Here is a 23,358-nt window from a genome sequence, read left to right as displayed (position 1 = left end):
AAAGGGAGGAAAACGGAAAGTCTAGAGCTATCACTGCTCCACAGAAATTCTGAAATCTGGCCAGACAAGGGTTGGGAGTTGCTCGCTTAGGTTTCAAGGCCCTTGCATAATTCTGCACGGCTCTTGGCTCTGCCTTCTGGGCTCTCATCACTGCCTCCTGAATCATCTTTTCTTTTTCACAAAAATTAGCATGTACTTGCGGCTGGGTAGTTTGACCAACCTGTTTTCTGCCAGTAGAATTCTGGATTCCCGTGGTCGCACTTCATTTGTACTTTCTCTGTACATTTCAGGGCAAGCTGGTATTTCTGCAGAAATAGCCCTTATGGGCCTTCTGTGGAATTCCTTGAGGTTGACTCTTGTAAAACATCTGCACCCACAGATCTTTTTGAGGTAGACTTTCTCTAGCTGGGGATCCTCCTGAGGGCTGAGGGCCACACCCCGTGGCCTGCTGGTAATTGAGACCATCTGGGAGGCACCCCCTCGCTCCGACCTCCTCAGAGCACCCTGCGTGTAACCAAAACCACTCTGATCCCTTGGCCTTTCTGAGGTTTTACCAGACGGTTGTACCATCACATCTGCAGATTTTTACTCTCTGTCTACCACTCCTCAGTGCTCAGAAGTGCCTTCTTAATTTTAGCATCGCCATCAGGAGAGACTCAAATTTCCAGTTAATTCTGTCCTGGTCCCTCTTGTTTGTTATTCCTTCCCTCATTTTTTTTCCTTTCATTCCTACATGTTACCATAAGCCACAAGAAGAAACCAGGCAGCACCCCCACCCCCACCCCCGACACTTTGCCTGGAAATTGACTTGTCTGAATAACTCACTTCACGCTGACCTGTTCCACTTTCCAGAGAAACCACAGCGACAGCCTGGGAAGCTCTCCCCTCTGCCTCACAAGGTCCTCACTTCCCTCAGTTTCTAATCACGGGCTCTTATTTTCCTTCCAAATTTAGTTGTGGTTAAATATATTTAACATGCAATTTGCCATTTGGCCCTTTTTAACGTGTTCGATTCAGTGACATTAATTGCATTTACTATAATGCATAACTATAACACTATTTCCAGAACTTTTTTGTCATGCTAGTACCGTAACAATTAAGCGGTGATTCCCCATTTTCCCCTCCTCTCAGCCCCCAGTAATCTCTAATCTATGTTCTTTCTCTGTGAATGTGCCTCTTTGAGATAGTTCGTGTAAGTGGACTACTACCATGTGTGCATTCTTGTGTCTGGCTAATTTCACTCAGCATCATGTTTTCAAGGTTTCTGGCATCCCGTACCATGTGTCAGAACTCCATTCCCCTCGGCAAGCTCCATAATACTTGACCATATGACTGTATCATACTGTGTTTATCTCTTTACCCATCAATTACCAAGTGGCTTATTTCTACCTTTTGGCTACTGCAAATAATGCCGCAGTGAACACTAGTGTATGAGTATCTGTTCAAATCTGCTTCCGTTTTTTCATATAACCTGAAAGTGGAGTTTTGGGGTCGTATGGCAGTTTTGTTCAGTTTTTTGAAGAGCTGTTTTCCGCAGTGGCCACACCTCGTACATCCCTGACAGTTTCTGGCGAAAAGGTGCAAGGGCTCCAGTGTCTCCACACCATTGCCGGCACTCGTTACTTTCGTTCTTTCTTACTTTTTCTTTTGTGATGGCCATCCTGATAGGTATAAAGTAATTATCTCATTGTACTTTTGATTCACATTTCCCCAAGGACTAATGACATTGACCATCTCCTCCTGTGCTTATTGGCCATTTGTCTACCCTTTTGGAAATGTCTGGTCAAGTCCTTTGCGCGTTTGCTAATTGGGTTGGCCTTGTTGCTATGTTTTCATTCTCTGTCCTGTTTTCCTTCTAAAGCCTCTCTAGCAGCATCCTCAGAGTCTCTCTACATGTTCTTAAAATTTTCCTTGCTTCTACTCATTCCCTGGTCTCAAAGCCATGTTCATGGTTTCAGGTGTTTTCTACAATAGCACTGCCTGTCTGGGTATGAAAATCTGTGTAGGGGTCTTTACATAACAATTTTAGCACTCACTCAGCCCCTGAAGCACTCTGTGCTTATTGTCTCACCATTTCTGGGTTTGTAGCCTGGACACTGTTGATGTGGGTCCTTCGCTTTAGGATCTCACGAGGCTGCAACATGGCATGGACCATAGCTGTGGTCTCATCTGAGGTTTGACTGGAGAAGGTGTGCTTCCCAAATCCCATGGTCGTTGGCAACATTCAGTCCCTTGGATGCTGTCAGCTGAGGCTGTGAGCCAGGAGCTCCCCGAATCCCTAGCCACGTAAGCCATTCAATACTGACCACTTAATTCCTCAAAGCATGGTGGGTGAGTTTTCTTGAAAAAGGGACATTGAAGTCTTATGTCACTAAGTCACAGAAGTGATATACTGTCATTTTTTCCATATTCTGTTAGGAGCAAGTCACAGATCCCAGCCCAACCTACACACACACACACACACACACACACACACACACACACACACATGCATACACACGCACACACAAACACACACAAGCTTATGAAAAGATCACACAAGCTGTGATTCCCAGGAGGTAGGCCCATGGGGACCACATAAGAGTCTCCCCACCACATTATCAAAATGAAGAATCCCAGGAACCAATGGGAGCATGTTATAAGATTTTTATTTTTTGATTATCTTTTTCTCATAAGATTTTTAATCATATTTGTCTTTGTCTCCGTGGGTTTGCTTAGTCCTATGGTGAGCCAAAGTACTGTTCCTTTGCAAGTCATTCCTCTCCTGTAGTGTGTTCTCTTGGCTCTCTCCTGGTGTAAAAATTAATATTATGGGGGGACCCAATGTATGTGTAGTTTCTCTCATGCCAAGAGATTTGAGTATTCCAGTATGGCCCAGTGAAGAGATGGTCACTTAGAGCAAGGCAAGGAGAACATGGTTCTGATAGGGTTCTGACTGGTTCAGCCTGTCACAGGTTGCAGTGAGAAACTAGCACAGACCAAACCAGAACAGAATGCACTTGTAGCATGAAGAAATACGACGAGAAACAATACAGTGCTGAGAATCTAGTCTATGTGGGGCTATGAAAAGCAATTCTTTTCACGGAGACTAGGTCTGTGGAAAAATTGATAATTTACATAGAAATATTGCTGGCTTATTAATTCAATTTTAAATGCAAAATGAAAATGAACAGTCATGGGCAAAATTAAAATCTTAATTTTTAATGCATCATGAAATGTACCTATGACTTTCAATGCTTTCAGATACTGGAAATCCAGGGGAGCCAGCAAAACTCCAAAAGCGTCTGGCTATTATTTGGCAAAAGCTAGCTGTGTGTAGAGGACTAGAGAAATTAGGAACCACTGGCTGGTCCATTGTGTAGATATTTTATCCATAAATTAATAAACATGTTTGAACAAGCAGAGTCCCATCGTAGTAACTAACTTCTGATCCCCATTGTTGTTTGTGAACAGGAAAGACACTGGAAACCCAGTGAGTGGTTGAACAAGAGTCATTTCTGTCTGGAGCACATGTTAGTTGGGGTGGGCATCAGATCCCCCTCCCCTCAAGGGGGTCAGAGAGACCCTACTTCCTTGAAGTTGCAGAGAATCCAGCACTTGGGGCTTGTAAGGGCTTTCCCTCTGAGGAGATTCCCTTCAGGTGGATTTGTGAGTGAAAACCCAGACATAAAGGGACAAAGCTGGCTAGCTTAGCAATTTCCATTTCCCTTCTGATCCCCCTTGCAGAGGGTGACATAGTCACGTATCCTGGTATAGCTATTTCCTCAGGACTGCCATAATGAGAAAGAGAAAAATGGAAGGCACATGTTAGACAACTTTAAAATCCAGCCAAATATAGCACATGTTGACACTGGTCGGAATTTCTGTGCTACATGGAGTTTTCCAGCTCTCCTGCAGTAGATCTGCAGCTCCATTGACGAGCTGCATGTTTTCAGATGTGGCCTGCTCTAGGCCAATATGAGGAAGTATTTGTGTGCTCTGATGTATTTTGCTAGGGGGAGATGGTAGCTCCCTTGCTGTGCTTTTTATTAAAAGTCAAGTGTTTTATAAGCATATTTAGCATGATTTTCTTTTGCTCTCCCTATTCTTTTATTGCTTGTTTTATATTTGAAAGCTAAAATGGGGGTAAGGAGCCCATGGAGTCCGTACCTTTTAAATGCTGGTGAATTGGCTTGGAAATGGGAGGTGGAATTCTACTTCTCAATCTATGCACGGTGAGAGATGGTACCCGTGGCTATTTTGAATCAAATGCAGGGAGTTCTGATGTTCTGAGTTTTCCTTTCTTCCAAATGTGTTCTTGAATGGCTCCCCACTCTTGGAACATTCCATGTACCAACACGTATGTTAATAATCACTGAGTAGCCAGGATGTTCTCCTTACTGTAAGTCTGCGTGTTGGCACATGCTTCTTAAGGTCAAATTTTTTCAGCCCATTGTATCCTCGATTTTGTTTTGGCTCTTCTACCTAGAGGTCACGCTCTCTTACTTAGAAGATTCCTTTCCTTTCTCCCCTACACACAAGAGCGTCCATGACTTTGGAAGAGGGAAACCTAATGAGCATTGAAAAGATGAGAAAGAGTGGGGACTATTCAGTTCCATTGACTACTATTCTGTGTGAACCTTTAGAGAAAATAAAGCTTGTGCCTTATTAGTTCTTGCTTCCAGAGGCTTCTCCTGCCGTGACATATCAGCTTTCTCTGGCCCGAAGCATGCCTCCCATGTTCCCCCAAATGAGAGGCTGACACGTGACTGTACTGTTTGTCTGTTTGTTGTTCTCTGCACTCACACAGCTGCCACATCTTCACCCCACTACACCAAGCCCAAGTGTGCTCCTTCCCTTTCTGTTTCCACCGCCATCTTGCTTGTCCAGCTTGGAGCACCTCTCCCTTGCGTTGTTGCAATCCAGACTCTCCTGGTTGGCATTTGTTCCTCCTGCTCTTCCTGGTGGGCTGTGTGGAGCGGGGACCTCACACTTGTGCATGGAGAGCTCCTTAAATCTCAGGGAGCCCCAGGCCACCAATGGGATGAGACACCAACCCCCGGAGACCAGTCTTCGCCCCCTAACTCTGACGGTGCTGTTTTGTCTCGCAAGCTCTGTGGAACTTTTCTGATTCCTTGTAAGTAAATTTCAGATTCCTTGTAAGTAAATTTCAGATTCCTTGTAAGTAAATTTCAGATTCTTCCTCCCCACGCGTGAAGGTAGGTGCTGCCTCTTCCTGTCACCTTCTTCTGTTGTCTTCTCCCCAGTAACGTTTCTTACTTAACTCTTCCATTTCGATATTCCCTTCTTTCCCAGGATGCCAGCCATTGCTCACTTTGCCTCCTGTGGACTCCCATCAGCTTGGCCCGGCTTTTACCTTTCATCTGTACCTGCTTCTGACACCTTTACAGTCTCCATAGAGCTCTCCTGGTTTGGTGGAAAACCAGTTGAATATTGTCAGCATTTGCTGTCAGGAAGCTACACTGCCCAAATGACTCTTCCTGGTGTCTGGAAACCAGCTACATTCTGTCCTTATTTTCTGTTCATGAAGATAGTATTTTCTGCTGTGGCCTTGTGTCCATTTCCCTGTATTCATCCTAGGCTGTAAACACCTGTCCCATGGAAACGCTCTTTGTAACGCCCCCTGCATAGTGTCCTGAAGGATTAGGCATTTATTAATAATGATGGCATCACAGGTGACTGTCTAGGCCTCTCAGGTAGGAGTCTATGCCTTGTGTGCGAATCCAGATGGGGCGCAGAGAGGGAGATCAGAAAAGTGCTTGCAGGCTACTGTCCTCTAGAAGCTAAATTTCTGCGCAGTAGATGGAGTACTGAATTTAAAGTGTCTTTTAAATTTAAAAGAGTCTTTTAAATTGCCAAATGCGTGTGTCACAAGTTTGACTATCTTTAAAGTAGTCCCTTCCTCCCTGGAGGCTGTAAGCGGTAGAATGCCAGGCCATTTCCTTCTTGTTTTTCATTTGTTCATTTTCTCGCCCTCACGTTGCTTCATTTCACTTGTATTATTAAGGATTGAGGAGAAATTTGACTCATCTAAGGCTAGAGAAGGCCTTGTGTCGTTGGCTAATAATTGACAACATGAACATATATGTGAAGTATGGAATATATAAACGGGATCGGTATTTGTAAATAGGAATTCAATTATTATGGGATAACTCGTGGTTTTTTCCAGTAAGGTGGTCTGAAGTCATTTTGATAGTCTACAAATAAATTTAAAGATACAATGACCTAAGTCGTGTAGGGCATGAAGCTTCATACTAAACTTAGGCTCTCACTTTCTTTTAACTTATATTAATAGGATTATGAGCCCTATTTGATTCCAGAATGAGAACTGAATTTTACATACACTGTTGCTGACTTTGTATCCGTAGCCTACTTTATCTTTCAGTATTTTGTGTAGAAGATAAATGCCCTACCCAGATATTTTCTATCTGTTCTCATTTTTTGGGTGTCTATTTGAAGGGTTTTGTTTTGTTTGTTTCTCCTTCATTGGCTGCCCAGGAAGGTCCATCCTGCGTTGTGAGTTTAGCATCTTCTTCATTGTCTCCCGTGCATCCCATTGTCTGTGCGTGCACAGCATGGCCAGCACCACATCTGCCCCCTTGACTGCACAACCACTCCGCACACAAACGCCCCCACCCCGACGCGGAGCATGCCCATGTTCCACATCCCGGCGCAGGGACGGACACTGGAAAGACCTGTGGCTTCAGGTTGTGCTGAACGGTTTCCTTTCCCTCCTGGTTTGCCCACCACAGGTACTGCAATGAGCATTTGCTGTGTCCCCCGCACATGTTCTGGACAGGCTGGGGTCCTTGGGAGCGGTGCACGGCCCAGTGCGGGGGCGGCATTCAAGCTCGCCGCAGGACCTGCGAGAACGGACCTGACTGCGCCGGCTGTAACGTGGTGAGTACGGTCCCCCTCGTTCCCGGCCCCCGACGTAGAGCCGGGAGTCCAGAGCCAGCACACACTAGTGCTCTGCACACGTGCGATACACTGCAAACATCAGGTGTTCTGCAAACTACATGCTCTGCAAACACGACATGCTCGGGCACTAGATGCTCTGCATGTACTCAGTGCTGTGAATGATGTTAAGTTTCTCTGGTTAAGGAGAATGTTTGGAGGAAATACTGGAAATTCACAGTAGCTGGGAGGCTTCCTGAATTAGAGATTCACTTATGGAACGAATCGCCCTAGGGGTTTCTCAGTTCTGATTTCTGAGCTGTGACAAAAGCTTTCGTTTGCTTAACTCTGGCCCCTAGATTTGGTTGGAGACAGTGGCGTAAGGACCCCACACCAACGTCTCAAATGCAGGATGAACCTGAGACCCTCTGCGGGTGGGGAAGCTTCGTGCAGCTGTTGTCAGAGCCCAGTGGGGCCAATTCAGGGGGAATAAAAGACAACCTACGGTTCTGATTTTCCTCCGCCTTAGGCCATAATTCCTTTAACGCTCTAAATTCTCAAAATCCCACCCGTGCAGGCACCTTTCCCAAGGCCCGCTGTCGCTCCTCTTGGGGCATCTGTGGGAATGACTGAGTGAGTGCTCAGTACCGCCGGCCTCCGCCCCATCCGCCCTCCCCCAGCGCCAGTACCACAGAGCTTATGCGGCCGGGGGCTTCAGGGTGGGGGTTGTCCTGGAGGAGAAGTTCAGCACCAGAAGCTCTGGTTTGGCTCATCTTTCCCGTTATTCTTTGCATTGCTTTCCTAACCTTGGTTCATGAGGCCTAGCAACGTCATTTTGTGCTGCGGTACATTTTCTGTGACATGCAGAAGCCACACGCCGCAGGCGGCCTTGGGGAGTTCCCGGGGAGGAAGAGGGTAGGAGCAGCTGGCCAGCTATGCCCAACCCAGGGAGGGTCCTGCTTCTGGGATTTGCAGTGAGATGCCTTCCTCTTCACACCGGCAAATACTGCAGTCGCTTTGATAGAAGCTGTTACTGATTATAGAAGCACATCTTTGCCGGTTGGCTTGAATTCCGTATTGGCCAGGAAGGATCCTAGTGCCAGTTTAGAATGATACATTTATTGATATTTCAGATGCTAAAAATTAAAATTATGTATTAAAATGTCAAAGGTAAACCTGTGAACACTCACAGAGTACACCACTGCCCCAAATAAATTCAGGGCCCAGTGATCATGGACAAAGCTTAGAAAGGCACATAGCAAGGTCTGTCTCACCAGCTGGCAGACCACAGGGATGGATGGCCTGGAGTCACTCTTGCCCTTTACATTCCAGAACTTTACCAGGGGCTCAGTAAACATTTCACATCATTTACTTTCTTATTGCAAATTGACTTCAATACTCACAGTTATAAAGAGTTTAAGCAGGATACCTGGGTGGCTCAGTTGGTTGAGCGTCTGACTTTGGCTCAGGTCATGATTTCAACGGCTCATGAGTTCAAGCCCCATGTTGGGCTCTGTGCAGACAGCTCAGAGCCTGGAGCCTGCTTCGGATTCTGTGTCTCCCTCTCTCTCTGCTCCTCCCCCACTCTCTCTCTTCCTCTCTCTCTCTCTCAAAAAATAAATAAACATTAAAAAAATTATAAAGAGATTAAGGAAAGTGTACCAAGCTTCCTGTATAGTCACTGGAATGCGTGTGTGTGTGATACCTCTGATTATAAATGTAAAAACTGAATGTCTTCCTAAAGTGTTCATGTGTTTATTGCTTTGTGTCCAAACTTAAAGAATTATGGTTTAAGAAACAAATATAACATCCGTGTTCAAATCCAGAAAAATGCCACGTGTGTCTCCAATGAGCCTAATGTCAGTTCTTACGTGTTTTTAGTTTTTGGGTATTTTTGTTGTTGTTTGTGTTTCCTTCGTGGCTGTGTCCTTCCAGGAAAGCATCATTGCGGCACAGTGAAACAGCCATCTCTTTTATGATAGAAGCACAATGTTTATTTTTCTTCTCGTGTGGCTTTTCCCACTTATCCAGTCCTCGTTGCTTCGAAGGCAGGGATGCCAGCCTATGCCAACCGAGAAACATAGGCAGGATGGCGGAGGGCTTCGCTTTGTTGGATTGTTTAGAAAATGCATCCCATCAGTGAAATCCCGAAGACATTTGTTTGAAAGTGATCGTCACTTAAAGTAACACGTTCATCTTATTCTTGGTACCCTTTATAAAGCTTGAGCCGCAGAGTATGTTCATTTTTTCATGGTGGTCTTTTCTAGAATAATAGCAGTTGCGCACAGGTATCATTTTCTTTTTTATAGTTTATTTATTATGTGAGAGAGAGAGAGAGAATGGGGGAGGGACAGAGAGAGAGGAAGAGAGAGAATCCCAAGCAGGCTCCATGCTGACAGCAAGGAACCCAACATGGGGCTCGATCCCACAAACTGTGAGATCATGAGCTGAAATCAAGAGTCAGGCACTCAACAGTCGGAGCCACCCAGGCGCCCTGGTAACATTTTGATTTTGGAGCTAAGAAGTTGATTATCTGCTTGCCAGTATCTAGCTGGATGATGGGTCAGGTGACATTTCTGAATCTCGGTCTCCATCTGCAAGAAGGGGACAACATTGCCTCCCCCCAGGGCCACTGTATCAAAGTCAGTGATGCCCTGGGAGGTTCTGGTAGACATCTCACCTAGATCCCTTCACTGAGAACTCTCCTCACTCTCATTTCTGTATTGTGATTCCTGGACTCCTGCTGTCCTACCCAAAGCAAGCTTACTAGAAATGAAAGTCTGCTAATGAAATGTTATTTACACAATAAAAGACAAGTCTGTGGAAATTTGCAGAACTTGAGTTTCCTGAGTCCTATAGCAGTTTATAGAAAAAGAGTTGATTTCAAGTTCAAGTAGGAAAAAGGTATAAAAGACCTGAATCTTTTCTTGCTCCATCATGTTAAATTGATATATTATGAAAAGATTGCCCAAGTGTCACTTGTGCAGTTCATATGTTCTTGCCTTTGAAGAAACGTCCAAACCTTTATTTAAATCCCAATAAGAAGTGTACTTCAGACAGTCCAGGGCCCTCTTTGACAGCTATTAGCTTTTTCCTTGAAACCCTGCTCTTAAAATTCCAAATGTTGACATTTCTTCAAGATCTTGGTTTCAGTTCTTTCGGATAAACTTGCAGAAGTGGGTTTGCTGGACCAAATGGTGGCTCCACTTCTAACTTGTTGAGGGACCTCCATTCTCTTTTCTGTAGCAGCTGCACCGTTTTGCACTCTGCCACAGGGTTTGCTATCCTTCTACATCCCAAGGAATTGAAATCTGGATCTTGAAGAGATCCGTGCACTCAGTGCATGACTATTCCCCATAGCCAAGTGTGGAAACAGTGCAAACATCCGTTGACAGATGAGTGGATTAAAGAAAATGTTCATATGAGAGAACACTGCCCAGCCTTTTAGAAGGAAGAAATTTCACAGTATGTGAAACACGGACGAATCTTGAGGACATCATGCTATGTGAACTTGGGCAGTCACGGGAAGAAACATACTGCATGGTTACACTTACATGAGGTCTCCAAAATAATCAAATTCATAGAATCAGAGAGCAGAATGGTGGTGGAATCAAGAAGCTGCCCAGCGGCTGGGGGGAGAGGGAAATGGGGTATTCCTCATCAGCATAAAGTTTCAGTTAACCGAGATGAGCACATTCTAGAGGCCTGCTGTACACATTGTTCCCACAGGAGTGAACACTTAGAACTTGGAGGGTAGACTATGTTCAGCATTCACAACCAAGTAAAATAGAATGAAATAATTAAAAAAATAAGATTCAGGGCAAAAATTTTCAAATGTTGGTGGCTCGGTGGCTGTCAAGCCTTGGGTGGTTGGGGAGCTGATTGACAGGCAGGGAGTGGACACCTGCGTTGGGTGTAGCCACTTAACTGTGTGAATTGAGGCCCACCACTGTCTTCCTCTGTGCAGTTGATGTGAGGTAGGCATGGTTCTTGAGTTCAAATTCATGTCTCAGCCCCTCCCCACCACTCTCAAAAGTAAATAAATAGGGGCGCCTGGGTGGCTTAGTCGGTTCAGCGCCGACTTTCGCTTAGGTCATGATCTCGCGGTTCGTGGGTTCGAGCCCCGCGTCGGGCTCTGTGCTGACTGCCAGCTCAGAGCCTGGAGCCTGTTTCAGTCTGTGACTCCCTTTCTCTCTGACCCTCCCCTGCTCACGCTCTCTCTCTTTCTCTCCTAGAAATAAATAAAAAAATATTTTTAAAAAAAGTAAATAAATAAACATTAAAAAAAAAAATAGAAGCACCTGGGTGGCTCCATCAGTTGAGCATCTGACTTCAGCTCAGGTCATGGTCTCACAGTTTGTGAGTTCAAGCCCCATGTCAGGCTCTGTGCCGACAACTCACAGCCTGGATCCTGTTTCCGATTCTGTGTCTCCCTCTCTCTCTGCCCCTCCCATGCTCCTGCTCTGTCTCTCCCTCTCTCAAAAATAAATAAAACATTTAAAAAATTTCTTTAAAGAGTCAGACACTTAATAGACTGAGCCACCCAGGCTCCCCCAGAATGTTATTATTTTATATTAATTGTATCTGGCATGGCTGCCTTTTATTTCTAAACTGTTTTGATACTATCTAGTAACCATAATGATAGTTATTACAGCAAGTCTTACAAATTTTAACTTACCAGCTAACATCAAATGAATTATTGAGATGAAGCTGTAATTAAACATACTGGAGTTATTATTTAGGCATGTTATTCTCGACTGAGATCTAGTAAAGCACTCGCAGTAACCCTGGATGCTGGTGCAAAGGAAGAAGTAGAAACAGTGATATTTATTGCATAGCTGCTGACAGTCAGGTACTAGTTCTGTGACGACAGCCCTGTGGATGTGACTTTATTGTACTCACATTTATGGGTGAGGGACGTGAGACTGCACAGGTAAGGGACCTTCCCGAGGGTACTGAGCCTATCTACAGAGAGGCAGGGACCCCAGGAGAAATTGTCACCTTTATGGGGGCTTCTCCCATCCCACCGGTGAGAAGTAGGCTGAGGGGTGACAGTGTCTTTGGCAGTTATACGCACAGGATTTAAGCCTACATCACATCAGTGCCCTGATGATTCAGTTATAATTATTTAATTTAAAATAGTTAGCCAGACTATTTTAGAGTAGCCATTTGGGGGTTAATTATCTTTGGCCTATTTTCATTTCATTTTTAACCTTTTATTGGATAATAACTAGTAACTGTAATAACTGTTAAATCGAGTCTTCCTAAATCCTAACTTCAAGGGCACCTGGGTGACTCAGTCGGTTAAGCATCTGATTTCTGCTCAAGTCATGATCTCACAGTTCGTGGGTTCGAGCCCCACATCAGGCTCTCTGCTGTCAGCTCAGAGTCTGGAAGCTGCTTTGGATTCTGTGTCTCCCTCTCTCTCTGTCCCTCCTTGCTTGTGTTCTCTCTAAAATGAATAAATAAACATTAAAAAATATTCTAACTTCATAATGTCAGCTGAAGTACTGAAACGACAGTATGAGCAAGCATAGCTGAGTTATTGTTTAGGTGTGTTGTGATTCAGGTGTAACATCCTGTGTTACATCATAAAATAAGAACTTTTATTGAGGGCCTACTGCATGCCGTAAACTACACTAAGAGCAATTAAAATGTATTATGTATATTCTTCTGGTATTCTTGTGGGCCAGTTTTCATTATTACCTAACTTGGAGGTGGGTAACTCAACTTGAGAAAGACAAATGAACTTGACCAATAACACGTGTCTTTTGAGTGCCTGGACAAGTATTTTGAGAACGGGCTCACTAGCACACACAGAACATAACGACAGGACTCCGTGCACCTAATTTTCTGGATGTTAGATAATAAATGATAAGATCTTATTTTTCTTTACTTTTACCTAGTACAAAGTGTATCTTAAAAGAATGGGGACCTTGTGTCCTTCTGTGTACATCTCTGTTCATCAGCTGTGATCATGTTCTCTCCCTCAACCATGAGAGCATCTGTAGGAAGATTCTGATGACCATGGACATTAACTGAAGATAACACGAGTCTTGATTCTATGTTGTGGCTGAAGACTACAACACATGAAGAAAGACATACACGGTTATGTCGTATAAATAGAATTGCTTCTCAAATTAATGTAACTCAGAATTTCCTCAAAGGTTTTAGCAGATGTGTGAAAGATTAGAGCTGAAGACGGGGTCAGATACGACAAAGATAATTCAGATGGGAACAGACTTGGTGCTGCCAGCACCGTATTTTTTACTGACATATCACACAAAGTGTAGAATAATTGACCAAAAGCTGTGATTTATGCTCTCCACAGGGAGCAGAGGGGAGCATCTCTTTCCTAGATACTAAAGAGCCGGCCTAAGGAAGACCCTGGAACGTCAGGAAGAAAGACATGGAGATCAATACGCCCCGTCAAAGGGATTCTGTGAAGGTTAATCAAAGTTGATAGAACATCCTGGAAATTGTGTCAAATAAGGGCACTATCGATAAATTCAGAAGCAGGTGAAACCTGGCAATTGGAAGTTTAAATAGGTTGTGATGTATGAAAATAATGGCAGTGATACCTCAGTTTTGTGTAGCATGTTGGAGTTTGAAAACCATTTTGAAAAATGTCATCTCACACTTTCCTGATTTTCCAGATGAGAACATTGGGGCCCCCCCAAAAATGGTTTATGTACCAGAAGCCCTGCTTTGGCCAAGCAAGACCCCAGTCTGGGTCTTCTTAGCTGGAAGGGTTCCATTGCTATGGCCTCCTCAGAAAATCCTGGGCCAAGAACTATGAGATTAATTGGCAGAACCTTATCCTTCCAACCCACAAAGCTAAGTAGATTAAAAAGACTTACTAGAAAGACTCCTTTCCTCTCCTCCTAGATTAATAAAATTCTCTCTAGTGCCCTATTTATGTTTTAGAACTAAACCACCTTCACAAGAGTCAGCACCTCCTTGCAAGGGCACCTGCCCCTGTTCGAAAGGGCCGCTCGCACCTGCTCTCTGGGTATAACAGACAGGAAACACGAAGCAGAGGAAGCTAACGTGTGTGAACACACACAGGTAGTTTTAAGTTTCTTCTTGTTGGTTTGTGCTTGTTAGTCTCCTTTGGACTCATATTTCGTGTGTCCCCATTTCTGAACGGTGGTTACCCGGATTCTGCAGTGGAAGATAGGCGGAAGATACTCCGCCTATGAAGATACTCCTCCATGTTTATGAGGAGGCGCCTAAGAGGTTTTCCCCTCGCTCCGTCGTTTTTGCTTGGTTTTGGCCCATGTGTGCCATGTATACCCCGTGTAGGCGAGGCTGCAGGTATTTGGACTTTGTGAGTTTACACCAAGTTATGTGTGGTAAGTGGTTCCTTCACTTTGGGCCAAGACTCATTCCTTCACGTTTATTTGCTGACGCTGACTGTATCCTGAAAGCTCATCACAGGCACTGACCTCGCACCTGGGCTCCCTGCCGTGGGCTGCTTATCGAGGAGTCTGGAAGCTCTGCTGACTTCACCGAGCCCGTTGGCTCATCTGCAGGATACCACCAGTTTTAGCTAGTAGTATCAACTAGTTTTATATACAACTCATACACGCAGTAGTTTTGCCCATTGTTTACGAAAATGCCACTTTGTAATTCTAAAAAAACCAATTTTTTATATAAAATCTAATAGGTAAAATTCAACAAAATAGTTGATTTCAACTCAACAGAAAGCATATAGAATTTTTAAGAAGAAAAACAGTACTTTCTACCTTCATCACCCTCATTATCACAGTGATCATTTCTTCAGGCCCGGCATTGTTTGAATGACTTCTTGGTGACTTTGTCATTTATTCCCGCCAGTGAACCAGGTAGGACTATTAGAATAACCATTTTGTATGTATGGAGATATGACACAAAGGGACTGAATGGCCTAGCTCCTACGAGGAGTGGCCAGATTCCAGGCCAGGCATTCGTATTGATGACCCACATGTTCCCCCGCGACATCCTGTGGCTGTATCCTATATTTGAAAAATAATTTGAAAGGGTAAAGTTTAAAAGCAGTTTTCCTGTTGTACCATAAACACCACTGTGCTTATAGAAGTCTGTTTCACCCGACTGAATTTGATAAAGTGAATAATTCGATCTAAAAGCCGAAAAGAAGCCATCAGCTATCACTTACCGAAAGCAACAGATGACCCTTGGTGGCTTCTTGAGAGTGCATCTAGTCCAGAGGGACTGGATTCTTACGGGAGGCCTAGATATCCAGATGCTTTGGGGAGGTGCACACCCCAATACCTATCCTCCAAGGCCACTGGATGCAGTTGTGCATGTTGGGTACTGCATAATTGTAAGGGGATGTTAAAAATCATCAAAATGTGCGTAGTGCTCCTGTGGAAGGAAAGTGCAAAGCCTGGGTGCCGAATGTGGGGGACTGCAGGGCCCCCCAGCCCTGACCTGACCGCATGAAAACTACAGAGTTCTTCGAAGCCTCTGAAATATATAGGAGGACTGCCACCCCTCATTCTGACGTGTGCTCTGCATCATGGAGGTAGGAGCTGAGGGGGCAAACCTGAGCTCTGTTTAAAATAGAGCTTGACCGCATAGTTTATTCTGGAGATGAACCTACAGCAACAGGTGAGATGGAGGAGGGGGGCATGGAGGGAAGAAGAAAAAATCCATATTAGGGCTTGTCGTCAAGGTCACTGCTGTGAAGGGCAGGACAGAGTCCCTCCGGGGTAGCCGAGAAGCCTGTGGAATGACTCTCAGAAGCACCGAGCTCCCTGGGCTCCACTGAGACATGCTCCGGACTGCCCAGCCCAAGCCCAGCAGTCCCGGAGGCTGAGAAGACCCTAATGGGGAAGGAAAGTCACAGGAGGTGAGGCCCTGGCTTCCTTGGAAACTGCTGGTACACAGCCACCCACCTCCCTGCCTGCAGTTGGGATCATGGAGTGGGGGCTACGATGCGGCCCCCCCAAAGCACCCGCTACAGCTGGCTTTGTGAAACCAAATCCTGAGCACAGGGATTCCGATGCTGCTGAATTGGGGTTCATCCCCTCCTTCCAGGGTCCCATGGACTCTGGAACTTACCAGACATCAGATAGCTGTAGATGCTTATTATGGGGCGGATTGCACTTCGTTTTCCATCAGGCTTTTCTATCTAGCTCAGTGGTTCTCATCATGTGGACCAGACTTTCCCTTGGGAAAAGCTGGTAGGGGATCCTGGGGAAGGTCCCTGTATTCAGTCAATAAGGGCTGACTCCTTTCCTCCTCTGCAGAAGGGTGTTGGGAGGAGGGCGTCACCAGGTCAGGGCAGAGGGACTGCAGGAGTGTGGCAGAGAGGCCAAGTCGGGGGCACCAACATGCCCATCTGCCTGGGCCCCCCTAGCTGGGGGCTGCCTGATGTGTGAGATCCAAGTTCCCCATGACTTTAGGGGAGTGTCAGAGAGAGAGGGAGTCACAGACCGAAACAGGCTCCAGTCTCTGAGCTGGCAGTCAGCACAGAGCCCGACGTGGGGCTTGAACCCACGAACCGCGAGATCATGACCTAAGCGAAAGTCGGACGCTTAACCGACTAAGCCACCCAGGCGCCCTAAGAGACTTCACATTTTGAAGAAGTTAGTATCAGTACACAAAATTGGGTAGTTTGGTGGGTGGCCACAGGGGTGTAAGCTTTCCGAAATTTAGCACTGGAAGTTCAGTGATGGAGTTTAAGAATGGTGCATGATGCAGATGGGGAGAAGAGAAAAATGATGGATTATAGGAATTAATCCATCAAGGCTGTCTCTAGGACGTATAAATTATCATCTATGATCTCTGGAAATGGCAATTGGTATGAAGATCTGGAGTATTTTACAAAAATGTTTTATTTATAGTGTTGGAAGAGTCTGTTGCACAGATATCTTTGACTTTACAAAAAAAAAAATCAGGTTTGTCTCTGCCTATAATAATTCAAATGCGGTGATTGCAAAGTTAATTGAAAGGAGAAGGTTTATGAATAGAGATTTCTGCTGTAGAAGGGATTTAGATAAAGGAGACATACATGTACATATTTTTTTCTTTACAAGTTATCAATTAATTCCATGATAAAGATTTTCTAATACCTGACATTAAGATATTTAGTTTATGTATAGAAACACCGTCCTGGTTCCAGTCATAAAAATTTCTGTTAAATGGCCATGGGTCCAAAAATCGCTTGCGTGAATATACACTACACCCAGAACAAACAGACTTTAAAAGGCATAGCAAATTCTCAGCTATAGCAAATCAGGTCTCTGTTATAAATGATGCCACATTTGTAACTGCTACCAAAGAAGTAATTAAATGTGACTATAGGGGCATCTGGGTGGCTCAGTCAGTTAAGCGTCCAACTTCAGCTCAGGTCATGATCTCACGGTTTGTGGGTTGGAGCCCCGCATCAGGCTCTGTGCTGACAGTTCAGGGCCTGGATGGAGTCTGCTTCGGATTCTGCGTCTCCCTCTCTGCCCCTCCTGCACTTGAGCGCGATCACTCTCTCTCCCTCTCTGTCTCTCTCTCTCTCTGTGTCTCTCTCTCTGTCTCTCTCTGTGTCACTCGCTGGCTCGCTCTCAAAAATAAATAAACATTAAAAAAATTTTAGACGTGACTGTATAACGTAAAGCCTTAACAGAAGCTCCTCTAAAACAGTCAGCGAGCATCTTTCCCCATTGCATCTCCAGTCTTTGATTGTAACCCTGCGGGTGCTTGCAGGCTAATGTGGATTATCCAGAGAGAAGGCTTTGGGGATCGTTGAGTCAACGTGGTGTCTCTCCGTGCGGTCAATTTCTGTAGCTCACCTTGTCTGTGTCTACTTGGGTCAGGCACTCACCCTGCAGTTAAAGAGAATGTTCTCTTGGAATATGAGCAAGCATTGCTTGTTCCTAGTTTTTAAAAAGCAACTAACTGCACTGTCCAGCCATGTTGGCCATTAAACAATGTGCTCTGGGGCTGTCCCTCTCATCCGGAGCTGAGGACTTCCTGGCCTTGGGGGGAGGGGGCGCGGAGGCAGTTGGTAGTGTAGGGGACGGGCTCTTGCATTTATTTGCATTTTTGGATACTTCTGTCTGCCCTCCACTTTTGAAAATTTGTATTTCAGTGCAGACCTCACTGCACAGGCTGGAGCTGTGTTTCTGCTCAGCTTCACACAGTTTCTGTGTGGCTGCACAAGAACATTCCACCTGCCCCACCATCCCAGTCTGAGGCCTGTGGGCCCGCTCAGCTGACTTCTGGAAGAATTGGAGGGAAGCAGGGCTCTGACTCATTGCAGTTTCCACTTTACAGTGGTGCACGTACTGCCTCGTTGACTTGCTTCTAAAACGCTCTAAAATCATGAACAAGCAAACAACAACCTGGGGAGAAATTCCTTCGCTCAAAAACTTTCACCATTCACGTAACTGATTGTATCTCTTGTTGTGTGTTCTTCCTCGGGCTTACTTAGGCTGGCAAGACCCACATACGTCACAGTCTTCTTAGATGTTGCTTGAACTCACACTGATGGAACTAGAATCTAAGCATCTTGAATTTTTTACCCATTTTTAAAGCTTATTTATTTATTTATTTTGAGAGAGAGAGAGAGGCAGGCAGAGAGAGGGAGAGAGAATCCCAAACAGGCTCCACACTGTCAGCACAGTGGGGCTCAAACTCAGGAACCATGAGATCATGGCCTGAACCGAAGTCAAGAGTCAGATGCTTAGCTGACTGAGCCACCCAGGCACCCCTACCTGTTTTCATTCCACCATGAGTTAATGAATATTAAGTTTCTGTGCAGTGATGGGCTCTGGGGATAGCAGGGTGAATAAGAGAATCACGATCCCTGGGGCCTCACTTGTGAGGTTTAACGCAGAATGGTCTTCTATACCGGTTGGTTCATTGCCTTGTTCTTGTTTGTGGACACAGTCATCACAGTGTACTTAGATACCCATCTTCCCAGCGAGGGTGGGGTGTGTTGTAGAAGTGGTCATGGGCGGCCACATGCAGCCAGAGGATTTTAAACTGAGTTTTGATCACACTGGCCTTGCCGTTCGGTTTGGCTCACGGCAGGCAGCCCTTCCTTTCAGAGAAGGAACATACGTGTTTAATTATATCAACAATATGTTTTAATTTCTGTTTTGCTTGAGATTTGCATTTCCCATTTTTGTATCATTTCATCTGAGTGCCCTCAATGGAATTATTAAATGTATAATTTTGGCTGTTAAAACAATTCACTTACATAATAATTTTCAAAGCAACGTGTAATTAAGTAAGTAAGGGAAGGAAGCAACAGATGTCAGAACATGAAGCAATGGCTTTAAGGTATTGACTGTTTTTTCACAGATGCCATGGTTCCTTCTTCCCTGAGTGCTAGTCCTTTGACAATCCTCAAATGTTGAAGAACTAGATCCTAGGTCAGAACCCTTGTATGTGAATACAAGGAAGACTGTCAGGAGCTCCTGCTACATTTAAATTTGTTCTTCAACAGTTTTAAATGGAAATACAAGGATATGTGTGCAAGCCTTCGGAAACTGTCAGGAAAGGGGGACCTGGGTGGCTCAGTCAGCTGAGCATCCAACTCTTGCTGTCGGCTCAGGTTATGATGCCTGGGTGGTGGGATTGAGCCCCGCATGAGGCTCTGTGCTGAGCATGGATCTTGAATGGGATCCTCTCTCTCTCTCCCTCTGCCTCTCTCCCCAACTTGTGCACTCTCTCCCTCCAAAATAAAATTAAAAAGAAATTTTTTTTAATTGTCAGGGGGCAAAAAAAGCTTAAATATTTTGCTCTGTGGTCTGACTGTATGCCTCAAGGACAGACATTCTTCAAACACTTGTTTCTTTGTTTCACTCCGAAACATCCTTTTTCAAGATCCCTTTGACCTGCAGGATCTCATGAGGCTGGTCTGAAAGGAGCCATGGCCACAAAGACTCGTACAGATAGAACTGGCTCATACCGTGTCGCACCCTTGCGTTACTGTATAAGCCGCACTGCGTGAGAAAGTAACATCCCACACACTGCCATCTGGCATCTTGCCTCTGTCGTGATGTGAAACCTCTCCCACATCCATTCCCCTCTGTCCTGGTCCCATGGAATTGGCCCGGTTCGAGACTCTTAGAAAGTAGTCTTCGAAGGAACTCCAGAGTCGTCGTATGGGAGGACAGGTGGGAGTGGCAGAGAGAAGGACGCTGTGGAATCTACCAGGCTCTGCATCTGTGAAACCAGAAGAGGGAGAGACAAAAATAGCAGGCAAACAGATGGGATGCAGGCATCGGGAGGAGCCCTCTGATGTCCACCAGGCGGTTTACGTTATGAAGCTTATTTAATTGATTTCTTTCTCTTATCTTCCCAGCTGCTAATGGCTTTAATGATAAGGCCCTGCCATTTGTGCCTATTCCATGGGTCTTCTTTGATAATTAATTGCTCTAATGTTTGGCGTAATCTGCTGTGATACTGTTAATTTCTAAATAGTCTTACACGTTGAAGAGAAGAAAACTCTTCGTGACTTCAGTCACTGACTCATGTCTGCCATCCTGTCCTTTGTAGAGTGAATTTTCAGAGCTTTTCATCTCCTGATCTGATTGCCAAAAAAATAAAATAAAAATTACTGTGTGTAAAGAAGTACATTAGGTACTAGGGAAGATAGGCAGACATGTACAATAAAATTCCTAACCCCAAAGAGCTGACTTCCTAGCCCAGGAAGAAAAATGCAGGTCACATGGCTAGAATATAAGGAATACAAGTCAGAAATGGCAATAGAACAATGAAGGAAAACCTAAGAGTCCAGAGGTGGCAGAGGTCAGGTCAAGGGCCCCACAAGGGGTGGTCAGGGTCCAGCCAGGTTGAGATGGAGTTGGAGCTTAGCTTGGAGGAAGGTAATATTTCTACAGGACAATTCCATCAATGACTTCAAACATTTCAGCTGTATCTCGTTTCCAGTTATGTTTCCTTGCAGCGCAAAAGGAAGTCGTGTTGTTTTTACTCTCTAAAAGAGAGATGCTATTGAATTGTAAAGGCATATGTGCTGTTATGGATGCAAATATGTGAGGGTACATTGGTGTGCGGCCTTTATCCTGAAGCACGTTATTTCCCCACAGTCATTGGTTCAACCTTAGTAACTGCTCATCCCTCAACCTAAAACATTTCAATTTAAGGTCAGCATTGCCCCAAAATATGTTATATAAACTTGGGTTTAATCTTATATCAAAGAGGAAAGCCCCATCCCACCAATATGGAATGAACTAATTTGTTTCTAAACTGATACCAAAAAAGAGGATATTTCAAGATTTTAAAGTCAAGGACAGTATCTGTTTTACTCATAATTGTATCCATCAGTATCTAGCAGGGTATAGGATAAGGAGGTAGATAAACCTAGTTATTAAATTCACATTTTTTTTTCATTTTTTTAAAGATGGTGGCAACTGGGGAAATATTGCCAAGGTCTTTTCAAATGAAGTGATTATTCTTGTGGATCTTATCACCCTTGTGCGCTCTGTGGTGTCCCCTCAGCCATTTACAGCAGAACGTGGTTTGTGGCTGGTCTCTTTCGTCGAGATTCTTTGCAGCTCAGTGAAGAAAAGGACTGGTTTTACTTCACATTTAATTTTTCTTCCCATCATGTTTGCTTATGAACATGTTACTTCTTGTTCCTATTCTTTTTTTTTAATGTTTTATTTATTTCTGAGAGAGAGAGAGAGAGAGCAGGGGAGGGTCAGAGAGAGGGGGAGACATAGTATCCAAAACAGGCTCTAGACTCTGAGCGGACTTTTAGCACAGAGCCCGACGCTGGGCTTGAAGCCACAAACCGTGAGATCATAACNACTTCTTGTTCCTATTCTTTTTTTTTAATGTTTTATTTATTTCTGAGAGAGAGAGAGAGAGAGAGAGCAGGGGAGGGTCAGAGAGAGGGGGAGACATAGTATCCAAAACAGGCTCCAGGCTCTGAGCTGGCTGCCAGCACAGAGCCCGACGCGGGGCTCGAACCCACAAACTGTGAGATCATGACCTGAGCTGAAGTCGGGCGCTTAACCGACTGAGCCACCCAGGTGCCCCCTTGTTCCTATTCTTAAATTATTTCAAATTCTTCCTAATTAGCTTTACAAGGCTGGTCCAAATGGGTCAAGTTTAGCACTGAAAACCAGTTTGCCTGCAGTAATAGTGTATGAAGTTCATTAAAATTGGTTTTGATATTAGATTATACTTGGCAGTGACCTTCCAAGACCTTATCAGATCCCCACAGGCAAGACTATATATTAGTCCATATAACTAATGCAGAGCAACTAATTAGAAAAGAAAATCTGAAGTTCCTATTTTAAAGTGGCGCAGATTCCAATATTTGAGTTCCCTTCTGTAAATACGAATTCAGTGTAGTGGTGACCCTAAGCCCTTTTCAGACCATCAACTTTCCTGCTAATCAAATGTTGTCTTATTTCCCTCGGTGCACTGCATACACACCAACCCAAGTCTGGTCCAGCTCCGTCCCCTTAACAAACAAGCCTCCCGTGACTGTGAGGTTGAGCCGGCACTTGGGATGCGGGCTGGGTGAAGTGTGAATCTAGGTGAGTTGTTGTCCAGGAACTCAAGAGCTCTCAGCCTGGGGGGAGGACGAGGCTAACAACCAAATGGCATTGACTTTGGGTAGAAAGTGCCAGAGTTGAATCCAAGCTACAGGTGTCCAGGGAATGGAAAGACCCAGTAAGTCTGCTGTGTAGGGGATGTCTTTCTCTGGGAGAAGCTCCGCATCCCTGTTTTAGCAGAAGTCATTTGAGCATTACTAAGACTTAGGAAGGCCAGTGTTCAAGGGGACTTTGAATACAAATAGTGTCCCCACAAGTTTGCTCCAGCAAGAGGGGCTGGCTCTGAAATTGGCTGAGCATCTGACGTTTCCCGGGGCGGGGGGTGGGGTGGCGGTCTGAGGGTGGCTTCCCTCTGCTCCAGAGGACTAGGAGGGTGCCCCCCACCACATCCGCTGAGGTGCCCTCAGGGTGTGCACTGCAGGATAGAGATTTGCCTGTGGACCCAACACAACACCTTTGCCACTTGAATCTCATTGAAACAGGTGAGCCTGCCATCCAGTAAGCTGACAGTGGAAATATTTCTGGCCCATTGGGGTTGATCTTATATTTTGTAAACACAATTTCTGGGGCTGTTCCTGAGATACCGGTTTCTTGTGTGTGCCTCCGTGAAGGAGTTTGGCCAGCTTTTACTTGGGTGTCCGTATTTTATATTATCTTCCCAGGGCTTCTGGCCTCCCACTGCTTTGCCACCCTGGGCACTCACAGATCACATAGTTCTTAGATGTGCCCCATAAGCCACTGGATAATGAGAGGAGCCTGGCGGAGTGAAACTCCATTTCATCTTGATACAAATTGTTAATTCTTCAAAATTCTGCCATTTTACTTGTGCCTATTCCTGGAGTCTTTGAAAAACACAAAGTAACTAATGGAAGTTACCCATTAACTTCCATCTCTTCTCAGCAGACCCACTCCTTGTTCCTTAGCA

At 44.9% G+C, this 23,358-nt stretch overlaps 1 protein-coding gene across 1 annotated transcript in view; it reads left to right on the top strand.

The window, feature by feature from the left end:
* SEMA5A (semaphorin 5A) overlaps positions 1–23,358 on the top strand; it is a 310,846-nt gene that overhangs the window by 242,450 nt on the left and 45,038 nt on the right. Inside the window, exon 14 of the mRNA XM_039255468.1 lies at positions 6,753–6,900. Coding sequence (XP_039111399.1) covers positions 6,753–6,900 — 148 coding nt within the window. The remainder of the gene's footprint in view (positions 1–6,752; positions 6,901–23,358) is intronic.

Source organism: Hyaena hyaena, unplaced genomic scaffold (genome assembly GCF_003009895.1).
Source record: "Hyaena hyaena isolate Hyena2069 unplaced genomic scaffold, ASM300989v1 scaffold_526, whole genome shotgun sequence".
Lineage (NCBI taxonomy): Eukaryota > Metazoa > Chordata > Mammalia > Carnivora > Hyaenidae > Hyaena > Hyaena hyaena.
This window is presented reverse-complemented; position numbering and strand designations above follow the sequence as displayed.